Source organism: Oryctolagus cuniculus, chromosome 13 (genome assembly GCF_964237555.1).
Source record: "Oryctolagus cuniculus chromosome 13, mOryCun1.1, whole genome shotgun sequence".
NCBI lineage: Eukaryota > Metazoa > Chordata > Mammalia > Lagomorpha > Leporidae > Oryctolagus > Oryctolagus cuniculus.
The window spans coordinates 1793481-1811935 of record NC_091444.1 but is presented as its reverse complement, the minus strand read 5'-3'; the positions used below and the strand labels follow the sequence as shown (position 1 = coordinate 1811935).

At 60.1% G+C, this 18455-nt stretch overlaps 1 protein-coding gene across 3 annotated transcripts in view; it reads left to right on the top strand.

Moving 5' to 3' along the window:
- Window positions 1-5151: 5151 nt before the first annotated feature.
- COLGALT2 (collagen beta(1-O)galactosyltransferase 2) overlaps window positions 5152-18455 on the top strand; it is an 80153-nt gene continuing 66849 nt past the window's right edge. The window contains exon 1 of one of the 3 annotated variants that reach the window (XM_070055009.1): window positions 5152-5581. In XM_070055009.1, the coding sequence (XP_069911110.1) occupies window positions 5322-5581 (260 nt within the window). In that variant the 5' untranslated portion in view covers window positions 5152-5321. The remainder of the gene's footprint in view (window positions 5582-18455) is intronic. The other 2 variants (XM_070055008.1, XM_070055007.1) reach the window with 2 other exon arrangements.

Sequence of the window (18455 nt, the reverse complement as noted above, 5' to 3'; positions counted from 1 at the left end):
CATCAGCTAATGAATGTATAAACAGAATGTTTTGTGTCCATATAGTGGAATATTGTTCAAGAAGAAAAGGATTAAAAAGCACTGACGCATGCTATGACATGGGTGAAACTTTAAAATATTAGAAGATCACTTATAATTCTATTCACGAGAAATGTCTGAGATAGGCAACTCTGTGGAAGAGAAAGCTGGCCAATCGTGTCCGAGGCCCAAGAGCTGGGCGAATGGAGAGAGACTCCTGATGAGCACAGGTTTCGGGTACTAAAATCGACTGTGGTGACATTCACATGCAGCGTGAAGATACTAAAAGCATGGAATTATACACTTCAGATCAGTAAACCGCGGGCAAAACAACCATCTAGGAAATGTATCGGTCAAGATTCTGTCGCTCCCCCTCTTCATGGAGGAACGACACTAAGCCCTGCCTAGGCTTCATATCCGAGTCACGGCACCATTATGTCGCTCCCCCTCTTCGTGGAGGAACGACACAGGACCCTGCGCTGTTCTTTCGTCTGCTCGGCCCTCCCCGGGTTTGCTGCTGGTTCTTCCCAGGTTGGCTACCGTCCCTCCACCTCCGTGGAAGGGTGGTTCCCCCTGCCACTTTCCCCACTTCAGCGGGGGAGTGGCACACCGCCGGCCGGCTCTCTCGGGGGCTGCACAGGTGTTCCCCTTAGATGTTCCTGGTGCATGCCGTCTCTTTCCTCCTTTATAGTCCTCTTCCACCAATCCCAACTCTGCTACCCACACGCCGAGTACGCTGCTCTCCTCCAATCAGGAGCAGGTCCCACAGTTTATTGGTTGAACTGGAGGCAGCTGTGTAGAAGCTGTTTCTCCCTTCTCAGCGCCATATTGTGGGAGAGCAGATGCATAGAATAAGTCTTAATTCCAGTAACTTAGTCTAGTCCGAGTTGCTCCCAGTTGCTCCCCACAGATCCCCCTTTCTTTTTATTTTTGGCGTTGATACGCGCCTGTCTTCGGTGCCCTGCGGCACACACTCTGCTCTGCTTGCTAGAGTTGCCCACAGGTTCTTACAAGTCCTATCAATCAGGCAAACCGAATCCGGGTCCTCTCTTCGTCATGTTGTGAGGAGGTTTTTAGGCGCTGATGCATGCCTGTGTTCGGTGCCCTGCAGCGCATGCTCTGCTCTGCCTGCAGGTGCTTACAAGCCCTGGCAATCAGGCAAACCGAATCCAAGCCTTCTCATTGCCGTATTGTGGGGAGACTTATTGGTGTTGATAACGTGCCTGTCTTCGGTGACCTGCGGTGCATAAGCTGCTAGCCGCCCGCAGGTGCTCATCGCCTCACTAATCAGGCAGACCGAATCCAAGCTCTCTCATTGCCATGTTGTGGGGAGGCCTTTCTATTTCTCTATTTCTCTATCTCCGGGCATTCCTATTTCTCCCATTTTACTTCTATCTTCCAGCATTCCTATTTCTCTCATTTTACTTCTAAACTTCTGTTTCTCTTATCTCTGCGGCTTCCCGGCGCCCGCCCCGAGGCTGCTTCTCGGCACCTCGCCCCGCGGCAGCTTCACGGCTCTGCGCGGCTTCCCGGCGCCTCGCCCCGCCGGCGGGCTCTCCACGCCCCTTCGCGTCCGCACCAGGGCCTCTCGCCAGCCCCGCGTTCCCTATCTATTCACGCCCCGTGCTCTCTCTGCACACGGCGGCTTCCACGAGTCACACAGTGTAGCTTACGTCTCCGCCACTAGCATTCAATCCAAGTTCCCCGGACTAACCTGGTGAATTCCAACCTGGCGGCCCACGTCTCTGCGTCTGGTTCCAGATCTTCGCCTCTTGCTCCCCGGGGTGACTTGAAGAATTCCAAGGTGGCTTACGTTTCCGCCTTGGCTTGCACTCGCGGCTTCATCCTCCCTAACATTTTTCTCTACCCGGTATGTTTCCCTAAGTTTTCTTCCAACAATATTCCTCCCTCATTTCTCCTGGCCTCTCCCCATAGTCCGTATCCAAGTCTAAGTTTCTTATAGGTTTCACTTTCACTTTCAACCTGCAGTCCGTATCTGAGTCTAAGTTTCTTCTTGCTTTCACTTTAAATCCTAACTTCTTTCCCACAGTCCGTATCCGAGTCTATGCCTAGGCTTTCAATAGCTTCTTCTGGCACCTTTTTCGTCCGGCTTTTCCCTAGGCTGTTTGCTAGTCTCTCTCTCCGGTATTTTCCCATTTCTTCCCGCTTCTTCCCTCCTAAGTTTCCTATCCGAGTCACGGCACCATTATGTTGTAGGACCCCAAAAGCGGTGTCCTCTTGTGACGACCCCAGAAACACAGACTCCAGACCAGACGATGCAATAGAGCAGGAGGTAAATTTTTTTATTTCATTTGCGCAAATGGGCCCCCTACTGCTGCAAACAGCAAGCGAGAGGAGCCCCGAGCAGCTATCTTCTACAGCTTTTATAAGGCAAAACCACAGAATTAACATATTAAAGACTGGCATAAGTTCATTGGATAATTTTCAGTAGCGGGCCTTTTATGGCAGTCTGAAGTGCTAATGTCGGTGGAAAAGTACTAGGTCAAAGGGATACATTAGGGGAGGGGGTTTCTAGAAGACAGGAGTAGGTTGCTACATGCCTTGTAACTTTCTTAGTTAACCTTGAGCAAGAGGAAGGAAGGGGGTTTTATCTATAAGGCAGGTGTTCTGCGTATCTCTGGTCAGTAGCTGACTGCTTTCTCTGTGAACCGGTTTACTCCCCATTTTCCAAGGCCGTCTCTGGAACAGTTTGTCTCAGGAGTCTTATTATTTTATTTCTAAGAGGCTATTTTTATGGTGGCTCACAGCCGCCTCTTTCAATGTCGCTCCCCGTCTTCGTGGAGGAACGACACAGGACCCTGCGCTGTTCTTTCATCTGCTCGGCCCTTCCCGGGTTTGCTGCTGGTTCTTCCCGGGTTGGCTGCTGGTCCTTCCCGGGTTGTCTGCTGGTCCTTCCCGGGTTGGCTACCGTCCCTTCCACCTCCGTGGAAGGGCGGTTCCCCCTGCCACATTCCCCACTTCCGCGGGGGAGCGGCACACCGCCGGCCGGCTCTCTCAGGGGCTGCACAGGTGTCCCCCTTAGATGTTCCCCTTAGATGTTCCTGGTGCATGTCGTCTCTCTCCTCCTTTATAGTCCTCTTCCGCCAATCCCAACTCTGCTACCCACACGCCGAGTACGCTGCTCTCCTCCAATCAGGAGCAGCTCCTGCAGCTTGTCAAGTTGGTGAGAGGCAGCTGGGTAGAAGCTGTTGCCTCCTCTCCCAGCGCCATATTGTGGGAGAGCAGATGCATAGAATAAGTCTTAATTCCAGTAACTTAGTCTAGTCCGAGTTGCTCCCCACAGATTCTCCCGAGAGAAAGTGCCAACGGGATGTTGGATATGCTGATTCGGTAGACAGATCACAGACATGTTTAAGGAACTGGGGCACTGGACAGCTCCACATCTGCAGGCTGGAGGCCAGAGCAGAGCTGGACCTGGGGTCTGGCGGAATTCCGTCCTCCTCAGGAGGCCTTCAGTGGACTGGACAAGGCCCAGGTTATGAAGGACAATCTGCTTTACGGATTTAAATGCTAAGCACAGCCAAAAAATTCCTCACAGCAACATCGCGACTGGTTTGACCCATCTACTGGGCTCCTGGCTAACCAAGCTGGCACACATAACAACCATCACAGGCCAATTCTGAACAATTTTAGGAGAGTGACTGACACAGGACTCGCTAGAAGATCAAGAGTCAGGACGAGAAGGGGCCCCAGGGCCCCCAAGCCAACAGTGATCACATCGGTTCCGGTCTCCTAACGTTAACTCCCTGAGAAAATGACAAATAGTAAACCAAGAACGGGGATCTTATTCGAGAGAGATGGGTGGGGCACAGAGCCAGGAGGAAGATCATCTCCACAAAACCCTGCTAATGACGCCACCCCCACACCCCTGCAGACGTGGCCAGCACGGCTCTGCTGTGCTCCCGCTAACACGGTTAACGCAGCCTCCTCTGCAAGGCGGGACCTGGAGCAGTGCACAGGGGAAGGAGACAGGCCCTCGGAAGTGAAAGTCTGACTATCAGAGAACGGGGGCAGGAGCCGGCCTGGAGGATGAAGTCACCAGCTCAGGCCCAGAGGAGGCGTGCGCCAGCCCGGGGAAGAGGAGAACTGCAGAGTGTGCTGGGCTCACCCGTTCAGAGGGGTCTTTGCCAGAACTGCCTCCGTGGAGAGGCCGGGCCACGTTGCCCTGGTGGGAGTGGGGTGGGGAGCCCTCCCCCTGCTAGAAGCAGACAAAGGTGTAAAAGGAGTGGCTGGGGTTTCACTTGAGACAGGAGCACATGGAGCGGGGCCAGGTGCAGCTTCTGTGGAGGGAGACAAAGGATGGCGACAAACCACGTGGCGTGAGCAGCCATCGCAGGCAAGGGGAGCCTGGCAGGGGTGCTGCTCAGAGGGGCACGGAGGGGACGGTCATCTAAGGTCATCTAAGGGGTGGTGGCGGAGGGAGAGCAGCCACGTCGTCAACAGCTGGCGACAAGGACAGCCGGGCAGAGTCACAGCCAGTTGGGGCTGGCCGCGGCGCCTCCTGGAGCAAAGGTCGAGGCCCCACGTCCTGTCCCGGGTCACTCTGTGTCCACGCTGTTGCCAGAGTGTCCTACGGGTGCCTCGGCTTCTCCTGCCCCTTCTTGCTCACCCCCCTCCTCGCCTGCAGCGCTGTGAGCTTTCCTGTCTCGTTCCTCTGCCAGCTTTGTTAGCGGAGCGAGAACACCATCTCAGGGCACCTGGCTCACCGGCCGTCCCGCGGGACAGCCGGGCACACCGAGACTGCCCCCAGCCCCGCAAGGAGCCACCGGGCTGGAAAGTCCTGCACGCCCTGGAACGTGGTGTCGGCGGTGTCTCGGCGGCCGGGAGTGAACTTGGGGGTGGGGGGAGGCTGAGTGCAGGGGAAACGCAGCCCTCCCAGGTGGCCGGGACGGTGACTTTCCATCCCCTCTCGCCGTCAATAGGTGCATTATGCAAACCCGGGCACATTGCATCACGGCGCAGGACTTCAGACTGCGGTCTGCGAAGCAGAATAAATTTTCTCGGGTTGTAGCGCTGTGTACACACGCGCGCCTGCACACGCCCATTGGCCGGCGCGGCCACACCTCACAGCTCGGCGGGAGCCGCAGCCCTGGGCAGTGCGAGCAGAGTCTGGACCGCAGCCCGGGCGCCACTGCCTGCGAGCCCCAGGCGCGCGGAGAGCCCGCGGCAGCGTCGTGGGAGCCGCGGGTGCAGCCGGCACGCAGCGGGGACCCAGGCGCAGCCCGGACGCAGTAGGGACCAGCGCGCAGCCCCTCGCTGCCGGAGCCGCCTCCGCGCCGATCATGGCCGCGCGCCCCGCCGCCCTCGCCTGCTCGCTGCTGCTCCTGACCTCGGCCCTGCTCCGCGGCGGCTGCCGCGCGCGCTTCACCGCTGAGCCAGACCCGGAGGACGACGACGAGGGCTCGGGGCCGTTCCCCGAGTCGCCGCTGCAGAGACCCACGGTGCTCGTGGCCATCCTCGCCCGCAACGCGGCGCGCGCGCTGCCCACCTTCCTGGGCTGCCTGGAGCGGCTGGACTACCCCAAGAGCCGGATGGCCGTGTGGTGAGCGCACCGCGCCTCGCGGCGCTGGGGGTTCCCCGCGGGGTTCCCTGCCCCCACCTCCTCTGGCTGCAGGGCTGCCCCTGTCCCCACCGCCGCCCCTGGCCCGCCGGCGAGAGCCTGGGTCCTCCAGACGCGACGCGTGGAGCCGGACTGCGGCAGGGGCCGTGGAGAGCGCGGCGCTCGGACTCCCAGTCCGGCTCCTGCACCCGCCTCCGAGGCTGGAGCCGCAGCCCCTGGTTCTCCCCGTGGGCCAGGACGTGCCACAGGGCCGTGTCCCCCTCCCACAACTGCACCGCACCGCCGGTGGGCCCCGGGGTCTGCGTCCTGGGGCGCCACAGTCGCGCCCTGTCCTCCGGGAACAGACCCTGTGTCCCCACACCGGGGGAGGGCCCAGGGCCGTGAGTGCCCCACCTGTGGCGCGCATCTTTGGTCAACATAGGTGTCCAGGCTCGCTCCGAGGCCTGGGGAGCCCCAGGAGGGACACGTGCACAGGGAACCCCTAGTCCCTGGGGACGAGTGGCCTGGGTCCCTGTGAGGCAGCTTCTGTCTCACTTGGACTGGGGGTGCGTGCTCAGACTGCACACACTCTGACCACAGCTGGCCAGAGACCCTGCAGGGCACAGGCGCGGGGAGGGGCGGCGACGAGGCGGGCGCCCCCGGGGAGGCCTGTGCGGGCAGGGGGAGCGGCACATTCCGGTCTTAAACAAGGCAGGAAGGTTCCTAAGCACTTGCAGCCGGAAGGAAAGTCCCCAAACCCGGGTTCTCGCAGCTGCTTCGCGGGGGCTGTGCAGCTCCGAACGCCCCTGCGGTTGCCCCGTTCAGGTTCAGCTGAGGCTCCGGGGAGGCTCTGAGGTCCTCGTCTGTGCAGGGGGAGCCCAGACAGCCCTTCCAAGCCCCAGAGTGGCAGGGGCGGGAGGTGCAGTGGGCCGAGCTGGCCACGCAGCCACAGAATGCCGCCAGGACCTGCGGCCTGAGGCCGGTTGTGTGGGCTCTGGGGCATGGGTTGAATCGACCTCAAAAATGCCTCCCTTCGCCTGCACTGTGCTGGGATCTCTGGCCCAGCTCTGCTCCCAGCTGGGCTGGGGTCCCCACCCTCGGCCGTCATGGCCCCGTGGAAGGCGGAGGAGACCTCCTGGGGAAGGCCTGGCCCCTGCCTTGGCGCGGAGACTCCCTCGGGAAGTCTGGATTCTGACACCTGTGTGATCCGCTAAGTCGTGCACATGAGTGAGGTTCTGCTCATCCTTCATGGCGTGCAAATACCGTCATCAACCCCGGTACTTCCGCGGGGCCTCACTGCCAGCCCCCAGAGCAGTCAGCCCGCTTCCATCTCACAGAAGACGACACCGTGCCCCAGTGACCTTCAGGAGGTCATGCACACCTGTTTGTTAGCCCCATAAACACTCACTTAAGAGCCCATGTCTCTTCTGGTTTAGGCTTCGTAAGGATCCCGTCAGGAGTGCACTGTTTGTTAAACCCACTCATGGACAGGCGACCTGAGCGACAGAGACAGTGTCCACGCCTGCTCCCAGGGGCCATGTTCTGAGATCCGTGCAGGGTTACAGTAACCAGAGTAAGGTGTGGCTCCTGACACACGCGTGTGGCTCCTCCTTGGACGGCGAGGGCAATCGGAACAGCCTGCAGAACTGTGGGGCCACGAAGGACCCCACAGGGCTGACGTTAACAGGAACTGAGTTTGGAAGGAGGTATAGCAATCACCTAAAACCTGGGGAGGAAAGAAGGTTCCAGACAGAGGGAGCAGCCAGGCAGAAGAGGTGCTGGGGCAGGCACCAGCGTTCCCTCCGGGGATGGAAGCAGGTGGCAGAGCCAGTGGCTGAGTGCCAGGCCCCTGTGCTGTCCCCAGGCCCCTGAAAGCCCTGACTTCCAGACTGGCCCTGGGGAGTTTGGGACGGGACAGCCAGAAGGGCTTCTGCCCACCACTTGTTTCTGGTCCCCAGAATCTATTCCGTATTCTGTGAGGTCCACTGGTGTCCACTCTGCGAGCCCAGCACCGCCCGTGTCAAAACTGGCTGGTGGCGGGGAGTCTGTCTGGGGTGCCGCCTCCGCCGAGCCCTCTCTCAGGGATGCAGACGCATAGCCACTCTTCTCACACACCTGTCTACCTCCGCCAGGTGCTCCGGGCGTCTGATGAGTCTGCCTCCCCGGGTCAGGGGCCATGGAGGGTCTGGCCCGCCCACCACAGGCTTCCTGGGACGGGCTGCGGTTCCTCACCTGGGGCTCGGCACCTGCTCTGATTGGCACAGTGAGAGCCATCGGGCAAGTGGACACAGTTGTCCCAGGCAGCATCAAGTTTACTCAGATTGGATCAGATAGGGAGTGTTTATATTCTAGAGATGCAGGCTCCTGTCCCATTTGCCTGTCTGCTCTCCAAACCCACCAAGTGAATTGTTGTCCGCAAGTTTCATGACTGTGATGAGCAACCCAGGAATCCGTTCCCTGCTCCAGATAGAGCGGGAGCGGAGTTCATGAGGCTCCGTCTGTGCCAAGACCAAGGTCCCGCCAGGCACTGGGGCGTGTGATGGTGCCATGGCTTGTTGCCTAGGCTTCCTGGGTTTCCCTGTAAGTTAGTGGCGCCAGGGATGGTGGCCTCAGCATCTGAGGGAAGGCTGACCTCAGCCCCTTCCCAACGTGTGATTAGGGAAGCAGGGCCACGTCCCATGGCAGGACAAACAGAGCCTGCACAGAGGAGCCCAGGGGCCCCAGGAGGCCTTCAGCTGGTCACTTGGAGCCTGCTGCTGCTTGTGGGGAGACTGTGGGGGTCCAGAGTCCGTGCCGAGCCCCAGGCGGTCACTGCCGTGTCATGACAGAGCCTCCTGGGCACCTCGGGTGGTGGTTCTGTAAGGGGAGGTGCCTTCTGGACTCCTCAGCAGAGAGAGGAGCCGGGTGGCAGGGACGGCGCGAGCTGCGACTCAGCACAGCTTTGTCTCTGCGTTGTCCGGGACCGCGCCAGTGTGTCCCCTTCTCACGCCTGGCCAGTGGCGTCTTGGTGGCTGTTGAACTATGCGCTGTTATAAGTACATCTATAGAGCGTTCCGAGCCACGGGTCCTGGAGGGTCAGCACCAGCGGCGAGAGGGAGGCCAGGGTCGGTGGCTCCGATCTCGGCGCCCTCCCCGTGGGCAGCAGCGTCAGCTCCGGGCCCGTGAGTCCCCTTCTCAGCATCGGTCTGCTCTCCGCCCGCTGCCCACCCGTCCTGATTCCTAGCCTGGTGGGTTAGCACTGAGAGAGGGGTGTGCCCAGGACACAGATCTCCTGGGGGCCCCGGGCCCGCGCCAGGAAGCCCGAGCTCGGACGCAGCTTCCTCATCTCCCTCGGCCACTGTAACGGCTGAGTGAGACCAGAGCACCGCCGTGTCTCACGTAACCGCCACACTTTGACTGCGCATCCCCAAGGCCCTGTGTCGCAAGGTCTTCAGTGCCGTAGGCCGAGACGCAGGACCTGGAAGGGGTGACTGGGTACTGAGGACTCTGTCCTGCGCGGATTAACTAGTATTAACACCAGTATTAACGCCATTAACACCAGCATTAATGCCATCAACACCAGTATTAATGCCATTAACACCGGCATTAACACCAGCATTAGCCATTAACACCAGCATTAACGCCATTAACACCAGCATTAACGCCATCAACACCAGTATTAATGCCATTAACACCAGCATTAACGCCATTAACACCAGCATTAACGCCATTAACACCAGCATTAACACCAGCATTAACCATTATTAACACCAGCATTAACGCCATCAACACCAGTATTAATGCCATTAACACCGGCATTAACACCAGCATTAGCCATTATTAACACCAGCATTAACGCCATTAACACCAGTATTAACTCCAGTATCAACACCAGTATCAACACCATTACTAACACCAACACTAATGCCAGTGTTAATGCCATTATCAACACCAGCATTAACATCAGTATTAATGCCATTAACGCCAGTATCAACGCCATTATCCACACCAGTATTAACTCCATTAATAACACCAGTATTAACACCATTATTAACACCAGTATCAACGCCATTATCCACACCAATATCAACGCCATTATCCACACCAGGATTAACACCAGTATTAACACCAGTATCAACGCCATTATCCACACCAGCATTAATGCCATTAATAACACCAGGATTAACACCAGTATAACCCCATTAATAACACCAGTATTAACTCCATTAATAACACCAGTATCAACGCCATCATCAACACCAGGAGTAACGCCGTCTCTAACGCCAGCGTTAACGCCATTGTTAACACCACCGTTAAGCCAGTGCTGTGGAAGCAGGGTCCTGATGGAGGCAGCGGGCTGCTGAGGGCAGGCTGGGGGCACCCCCTCCCCACACCCACTGCTTCTCACCGCCCGGCTCGTGCCCTCCTGCCCTTCAGTCGTGGGTGAGCACAAGGCCCTGGTCAGACGCGGGCCCCTCAACCTCGGGTTTCAGCCCCCAGCCTCGGGTCTGTGTCCCAGCCGCACAGACGCCGCCCCGGCCATGCACGCCCCCAGTGTGGAGGCTGCCTTTGCCCTTGGCCCCGTCCCCTTTCCTTTCTCTTTCAAGATGAAGGTTGCAAAATGGTCAGAAGGAGCCCCGCTTCGTTCTCTTTCTTGTCAGCACCGCGCTGAGTGCCGCTTACGGGGACCGGGTTCTAAACGCTGGGTGTGACGACGGGCCACGCCTGGGCAGGGGCCCTTGCGTCCTGGAGAGGGAGGGAAGGAGGTGTGGACAGCCTGCCTGAGCTCCCCAGGCTGCAGCGTGGTGCAGCCACGCCGTGACCCGCGGCCAGTGTTGCAGCCGAGTGCAGGTGGCCCGTCCTGGGCTTCGCTCCTGCCACTTGACGGGAGGGGCGCGCTGCCGAGTGAGTGAGGAGGCTGCGAGTGCGAGTGTTCCCCTGCACCGTCCCGGTCGGCTGGTCGGGGCTGCGGCACTGAAGCAGAGAGGAGCCGGCAGCTGCGCTGGGCTCACGGCGACCCGGCGCCGGAGCTCCTGGGCTGCCGTCGGCGGCAGATGCTTCCAGCAGCACTGTCCGGAGCGGGGCAGCTCGTCTGGGGTTCGTGTGGGGCAGCGGAGGGTCGGTTTCCATCCTCTCAAGCCAGTGGTCGTGGATTTGTTGTCTCTGAAGCTCAGCTTTCTTCCCAGTGATTGGGAAACCAGCCGTCCTCCCCCACCCTGTCACTGCAAACACAGCTGGATCTCAGCATCGTGCGTTTCCTATGGGTGACCCAGCAGGCGTGTGGCACAGAGGTTGGGACACCATATCCCGTATAGAAGGTGTGGGTGTGTGTCTTGGCTCTGCCGCTGTCCCCGGCCTCCTGCCGCCGCACTCCTGGGGAAGCAGAAGCTGATGATGGTCAAGTCCTGGTCAAGATCTGGTTGGGTTTGCAGCTCCTGCTCTGAGCTGCCCGGTTCCAGCTAATGCAGGTATTTAGGTGGTATTGAGTGGAAGATCTCCTTCTGTGTCTGTCTCTCAAATAAAATAGGTAAGTCAGTAAACACACACGCAGGGTGGGTCCCTGCGTTGTCCCCGTTCTGGTTTATGGAGACCCATGGATAGGGAACCTAAAGCAATGGGCAGCTAATGGATTTTTCTTTGCCCAGTAAATGACACAGCAAGTGTTGGAACGAGTTGGCTGATTTCTAGGCTGTGAATCCTGGGTGCTGTTTTGAAGTTGGTCGTTCACCACAGGTTTCTGCCTGGCTGGGGGAGTGCGTCTGCTATTCCAGGCAGACTGGCTTTCACAGACTTGCCCTCAGCTCCTCGGCCCGAGGATTCGGCCTCTGGCGGTGGCCCTGCTCGTCTGCCTCTGTGATGTGGGGGTGAACAATGGGCGCTTTGTGGCCGGGAGGGCTGCTGCTTGTGGCTCCGCCCCTTTCCCAACACTTGGCCGCGCACAGGCAGCGTGGCTGCGCGGCGCGGAAGACGAGGCCCATAATCGGGCTGAGAGGGGCTGCGGTGGGCCGTCAGAAGGCTCTCCCTGCACCTTTCCTCCTGTAGCACAACCTGGAGAAAGCAGGGCGTGAGACCCTTCCCCAGGGTTCGCGTCGTGGCTCAACCCCCCCCCCCCGAAGTTACAGCGTGCAAATGCTGCGCGTCCTCAGTTTTTATTCCAAGCAGGCGACTTTCCCACTCGTGCACCCTGACGTGGTTAAAATGGCTCGGAAGTTGTTGATTTAAACAAATTCAACCCCCTCAGGGCCCTCTATTTAATAGTAGATTTATTTAATAGTAGCTTAATTATTGTAGGGATTTCCCTTGCGGACTTTTTGCTTCTTAAATTGAAAAATGTTACGCCCTCATCGTAAAACGTGGAGCAGGGGAGTGGGAGAACAAGAGCGTGCAAACCGTCCCTCCACGCTGCCTGCCGGAGACCCGAGGTCACGGGTTCTCGCAGGCCTCCCACGCATCACTTCAATCCGTTCCAGCCCAGCTCAGATGCGTGCGTTGTGCGTGGCTGCTCCGCACCAGCGGGACATCCTAAAACCCACCTCCCAGAGAGGCCCCTCCACGCCTTCACTCCTCAGCGGTCCCAGTCCTTGTCCCGGTCCCCCAGGGGAGTGGCGGGAAGCCTTGCTCCGTCAGCCCTGACTCCCGAGCCGGAGCTGGGGTGGACCAAGGCGCTCCCGGCGCCAGCACCTCTGAACACCTGCTCCGAGAAGCTTGTTCCGGTGCAGAACCACGCTGAATTCCACGCATAGTTTTTAAATGCTACACATCTTCTGGGAACTTTCTGAGGCACCCTCACATGTAATCTCAACCCTTCCTGTTACTGCTAAGCGCACGGGGATTCTTTGCTGATTTCGTAGCACCGCGAAGAAAGTCAAGCTACGTGTACTGCGCTGTGCGCGGCTTAAGAATCTGAAGTGGAAGAAATGAGTTCCTGGTATTGCTTTGTCTTCAAAAAGCCCCCACATCCCTGTGCCTTGTTCTGCAAACGCTGCCAGCCACCTGCGCCCGCGCCCGGGCGGCACAGCGGAGGGCAGCCTCACTTGAGGCCTCTCTGGAAGTGCCCGCCCCCTTCTCTTGTCCTTGGCTCGCTGGCCCTCAGCCCATTAAAAGCAAAACAAAGCAAAACAAACAACCAAAAAGCTTTGACGAAGTGTAATCTGCGGAAAGTGCATGGAGCTCTGCGGATCGTGAACGTATGGCTTGGAAACTTTCACCAACGAGTCACGGCTTTAACCAGCTCCTGCGGCTGTGTCAGCCGCTGCCCCGGCCTTGTGCAGGCAGCCGGCTCGCACAGTTAGCGCTGTGCCCCGGGGCCCCAGCAGAAAGCTCGTTAGAGCCGGCCGGTTGGCAAGGTGCCAGCGGTGACGGCGTGGCGAGAGGACCCGGCTGGGTTACCTTCCCCTCGGCTCTCCGTTCCTCGGGTCGGGGCAGCTGTGTGTTCCTGTTGATTGAAACACCCGTAGCGCGGCTGTAGGGAATGTGGGCAGCCCACTGCTATCCAGACCGGAGCCCTCAAACAACGGCCCTGGGCTGTGCGCCCGTGAGCACGGCCTGGGGCGGGCGCGGCGGCAGCGGCTCCTCGGGCTCCTTGCCAGCACCGCAGGGGGCTGTGTTCCAGGAGGCCCCGTGCTCCCGCGCCCGCGCTGGCTATGTCTTGGGCAGGAGTCGGTTCTCTCCGGCCCCCTACTTTTTCTGAGAGAGATGGCAGATGTTCTGGGAACCCGGGAGGGCAGAGGGCGGCGGCGTCTCTGCTGCGAGGAGGAATGCCCTGACAGGCCAGGGTGGCCTCTCCCTGAGGGCAGAGGGAGGCCAGGACCCCTGCTTCTCAGGGCCTGGGGGAGGGCAGACTTCTCTGCGAACTACAGTGGCGCTTGGATTCCTGGGGTCGCTGCGCACTCCTGACGCAGGCGGCGCTGCTGGTCGCCTGCCAGCCCCATAATCCCACCGGAGCTGCACACACCGCGGGGACTGTGGTCGGACCGCCAGGGCCCAGGGACTCCTGCTCTCCAGGCATGGCTACAGGCTGCAGCAGCCCTGTGTGCGGCCCCCCGCCGGGCCCCCGCTGGCAAAGCCCCGAGCCCAGGAGACCGCCCAAGGCCACGCAGGCTTGTGTGCAGCTGGCCTGCACGGCTGGGCTGCCAGGACGCTGAAACATTCCAGAAAATTACGGGTCTCCCCTCTGCTTCCCTCGTCTCGCGGGTCTCCTGGAAACTCGGGTTCCTTCCTGGTGTTCCCTCCAGCAAGGCGCGCGTGGGCGTCCGAGCGAGCAGGTCGGAGACGTGGGTGCACCCTGGGATTGATTTGGCCATCAGAGATCACCTAGGTGGACAAAGCCCAGGGTGGCCTGAGGGGGGCTGACCCCATCAGTGGAGGAGAGGCCGGGACTCTGTTCAAGCAGCCTCTTCCGCCCGCTCAGCCTCAGCTGTGAGCCGCTGCCGCGCCCCAGGCCTGCGTCCCCACCTGTTCCGGACTCACGACGCAGGATTTTGGACGCTCCCTTTCCATTCTGCTGAGCGAGGCCGGTTCTGAGCTCGTGGCCGCCGCACGGGTCGTGCTCTATGAGCCCACGGCGAGCAGGTTCTCAGCCGCACCCCGTTTTCCTGGTCCTTGGGGGGCGGGGCTGCCAGACACTGCGTAGTAGTCATGGTCAAGGTCCTGAGTCTGTTTTCTTCTTTTTTTATTTTTATTTTTTGACAGGCAGAGTGGACAGTGAGAGAGAGAGACAGGGAGAAAGGTCTTCCTTTGCCGTTGGTTCACCCTCCAGTGGCTGTTGTGGCCGGCGCACCGCGCTGATCCGAAGCCAGGAGCCAGGTGCTTCTCCTGGTCTCCCATGGGGTGCAGGGCCCAAGCACCTGGGCCCTCCTCCGCTGCACTCCCGGGCCACAGCAGAGAGCTGGCCTGGAAGAGGGGCAACCGGGACAGAATCCGGTGCCCCAACCAGGACTAGAACCCGGTGTGCCGGCACCACAAGGCGGAGGATTAGCCTAGTGAGCCGCGGCGCCGGCCTGTTTTCTTCTTAATCCTTTCCACCGGCTACTGCTCAGCAGGTCCCCCAAGACTGACAGGGACGGCAGGGGGAGGGGCCGGGGCAGGCGCCTCTCGCCCATTGTCCTGCTGCCCAGACATCACGGATGTGTGGAAGGACTGGGAGTTGCCATGCACAGGTCACGGGGAGCAGGTCTCTGGGGGTCTCTGCCCTCCCCCGATCTGAGCAGGGCGGGAGGTCTCTGGGGTCTCCTCTGGCCTGAGCCCTCTCCCCATCACGGGGTGACCACATGGAGAGTGAGAAGTCGTTCCTCCCTCTGTGTTTATCCCAGGCATCTGTCCATGCTGCCTTTAAGAATCTGTTTTACAGGGCTCTGTGCTGTGGCTCACTTGGTTAATCCTCCACCTGCAGCGCCGGCATCCCATATGGGCGCCAGTTCCAGTCCAGCTCTCTGCTGTGGCCCGGGAAGGCAGTGGAGCTTGGGCCCTGCACCCCATGGGAGACCAGGAGAAGCACCTGGCTCCTGCCTTCGGATCAGCGCAGCGCACCAGCCATGGCGGCCATTGGGGGGTGAACCAAGGGAAGGAAGACCTTTCTGTCTGTCTCTCTCTCACTGTCTGTAACTCTACCTGTCAAATTAAAAAAAAATTAAGAATCTGTTCTGCTACAGGCTCTCCCCAGAGGGGTCCCTGAGTGTTGTCATTTGGGAGGGGGGTGCTCGGGGTGGCCCCACTGCCAAGGGTGGCTCCGTGAGGGCAGTGTTGTGGGCACGTGCAGTGGCCCCTCGGAGGGCCGGGGTGTGGCTGCAGGGGCGGCTCTGTCCCGGCTTCCTCACATGGGCCGCGGGTGCCGCCACGTCCCCGTGCCTCCAGCCGGGCCCGGGGAGCCCAGGGCCCTTCCTGCCGTGGGCTTGGGCGCGAGGCCAGCCCTGTGCTGTGGTTTCCTGTTACACTCCGGTGCGGGGCTGGAATTTCTGATGCTGTTTTAATGGCTCTGCGGTGTCCCGACTTCTGTTCCCAGATTGGAGTAAACAGGGCCGCCTTTGTGCTGCGGCCTGGGCACGGCTTCAGAGCTTCCCGTGGGCATCGCACAGGCGGGGCACACGCCTCCTGGGCACGAGATGGCGGCGGTGCCAGCAGGTGACTGCCTGCCCCACGGCTGGGCCAGCCTTCTGTGCTCTCAGACCGAGAGGTTGCGATTAGCTTTAGCCACGTCTTCTGTGGTGATGGCCCGAGTCCCAGCAGCCCAAACTAAGGGAGCTGCTGGCGTTTGTCCTAAGAGGAAGGGACAGTAACTCTCGGACGCTGGCCGAACCCCCTGCCCGGCGAGGGGCAGATCCGGGGGTCTCCTGGGAAGCATGGACACCCCAGGCCCTCCGGCTCTGCCGCTGCGGCCAGCGTGGTGAGGCCACCCCCCGGTTCTCTGGGCATCTCACCAGATACAGGAAGCTGTTGCATTTGGTCCTCTGTGCACGGACAGCTGTGTCCTGGCACACAGAGGCCTGATTTGATAACAGGTCACGTCGGCCCAGCCGCCCGTGCACCCTCGGGCCGTGCCTCGCTCTCCACGCTGCAGGAGAATCGTGTGTTGGGAGGACAGAACCCAGGTTTTGTCTCAGCTCACAGGCAAGGCTGGAAGGCGCCCAGCACACTGGCCCCGGGCACGCCAGCCCCCGTGACAGTAGGCTTCTCCCAGTGCGCTCACGGGCATCATCCGAGCCGCGCACTGCTCCACCATGACATGGTCCCGCAGGACTGCGGTAGCCGCAGCGCGAGGAACAATCCATGAAAAACGAAGCTCCTCCCTTCGCGGCCGTGGGGCCGGAGTCGTGCCTGGAGCCGGCTCCCGCTCCCACTCGGGCTGGGCCGTGGTCATGCTGCCTTACCCAGCTCTCAAGCCCCGGGTCTGGGGGAGAACGGTGACTCTCATGGGCAGAAAGCTTTGGAGGTTTGCCTTCCCACAGGGACAGGAACGCCATCTTCCGGGGGCTACAGGCAGGACCACGATGAGAAGAGGCGTTCAGAGTCCAGCCAGCAGGGACACTTGCAGACCTGACGTGTGGGAAGCAGGGGCTGTGGACGTGGGGTGGGGCGTGTGGGCACGAGTGCGAGGGGCACGCGTGCCTCCTCCTGAGTGCGCACGGCCACGCCCCTGCGCTCGTCTCCCCCTCCCCTTTCTCTGGCCAAGGCAGAGACGTTGTGTGACGTCGGCCACTGTGCTGGGAAGCCGCGTGTGTGTCCACCTTCTGCAGGGGCTGTGGGCCAGGCTGTGGGGCGGGTGTGTGTGACGCAGCTGTGTGGGGCGCGTCCTCGCGGTGCACCAGGGCCGGGCCGTCACCTGCAGCGCCGCCATCCCCGGGCGGCTCCCCCTGCAGGGGGTCCTCACCTCACAGGGTGCAGAGGTTTGGTCTGCAGCTGAGGTTCGGGGGCCCAGGCAGGAGCCGGCAGGGGTGGCGGCTGCGTCTCCTGATTCTGAATTTACAAGGGGGGGTCCTAAGGGTTCATGGGAAAATGTGCACTATGAGAAAACTGTGTGGATTGTAGAAAGGTTTGCACCCACATGAGTTTATCTTTTTTTTAAAAAAAAGATTTATTTATTTATTTGAAAGTCAGAGTTAGACAGAGAGAGGAGAGGCAGAGTGAGAGAGAGAGAGAGAGAGAGGTCTTCCCTCTGCTGGTTCACTCCCCAACTGGCTGCAATGGCCGGAGCTGCACCAACCTGAAGCCAGGAGCCAGGAGCTTCTTCCGGGTCTCCCACAAGGGTGCACGGGTGCAGGGGCCCAAGGACTTGGGCCATCTACTACTGCTATTCCAGGACATAGCAGAGAGCTGGATGGGAAGAGGAGCAGCCAGGACTAGAACTGGCGCCCATATGGGATGCCGGCACTTCAGGCCAGGGCGTTAACCCCACAGCGCTGGCACCATGAGTTTATCTTTTTTTTTTTTTTTTTTTTGACAGGCAGAGTGGACAGTGAGAGAGAGAGAGACAGAGAGAAACGTCTTCCTTTGCTCTTCACCCTCCAATGGCCTCTGCGGCCGGCGCACCGCGCTGATCCAAAGGCAGGAGCCAGGTGCTTCTCCTGGTCTCCCATGGGGTGCAGGGCCCAAGCACTTGGGCCATCCTCCACTGCACTCCCTGCCCACAGCAGAGAGCTGGCCTGGAAGAGGGGCAACCAGGACAGAATCTGGTGCCCGGACCGGGACTAGAACCCGGTGTGCCGGCGCCGCAAGGCGGAGGATTAGCCTATCGAGCCACGGCGCCGGCCTGAGTTTATCTTTTAACTCCACTTGTCTACAGGCTTTCTGACGTCCCCTCCTCTGTGCTGCAGAGAAGTAAAATCCAGGAAGGTGCAGGTTTTGTTTTGCAGAGTGGGCAGCTCCTTGACTCACGCCCGGGGGCTCAGGCTCAGGAGCCGGCTCCTCCTCGGAGCTGCAGTTCCTCTGGCCGTGCCGGCGGGAGGGAGCGCTGCCCTTGGCTGCCTCCTCGGTCTGCTCGGATCTTGGCTGCGCAGCCGACGGCCTCCAGCTGCAAGCCAGCTGCCTGGCTTCCCAGGCCCAGCCCCGGCTGTCCTGTGTCTGCTGTCTTGGCGACACGGGGGCCAGGCACGGCAGCCAGACGTGCCCTGACTTAGGAAACGCGGTGCAGTGGGCTGATGGGACGGAGCAGCCGTGACCCGGGGTTGCATCCCCCGACCCGCGTGGCCTTGCCACTGCCTTGGGGCCGCTTCCCGCCCAGGATCCCTCTCTGGTCCCCTGGGGCACAGCCCGTGTTGCCCACGCGGCTGAGTAACATCACGGGGCAGCCCCGTCCTCGGGCGGCCAGCTCTGCTTTCTGTGTTTCCAAAGCGGTATTTTTCTAGGTGGGCCTTAGTGAGTTTGTTGATGGATTGTGGTACTTCTTGGTTTTAGTGGGCGTAGT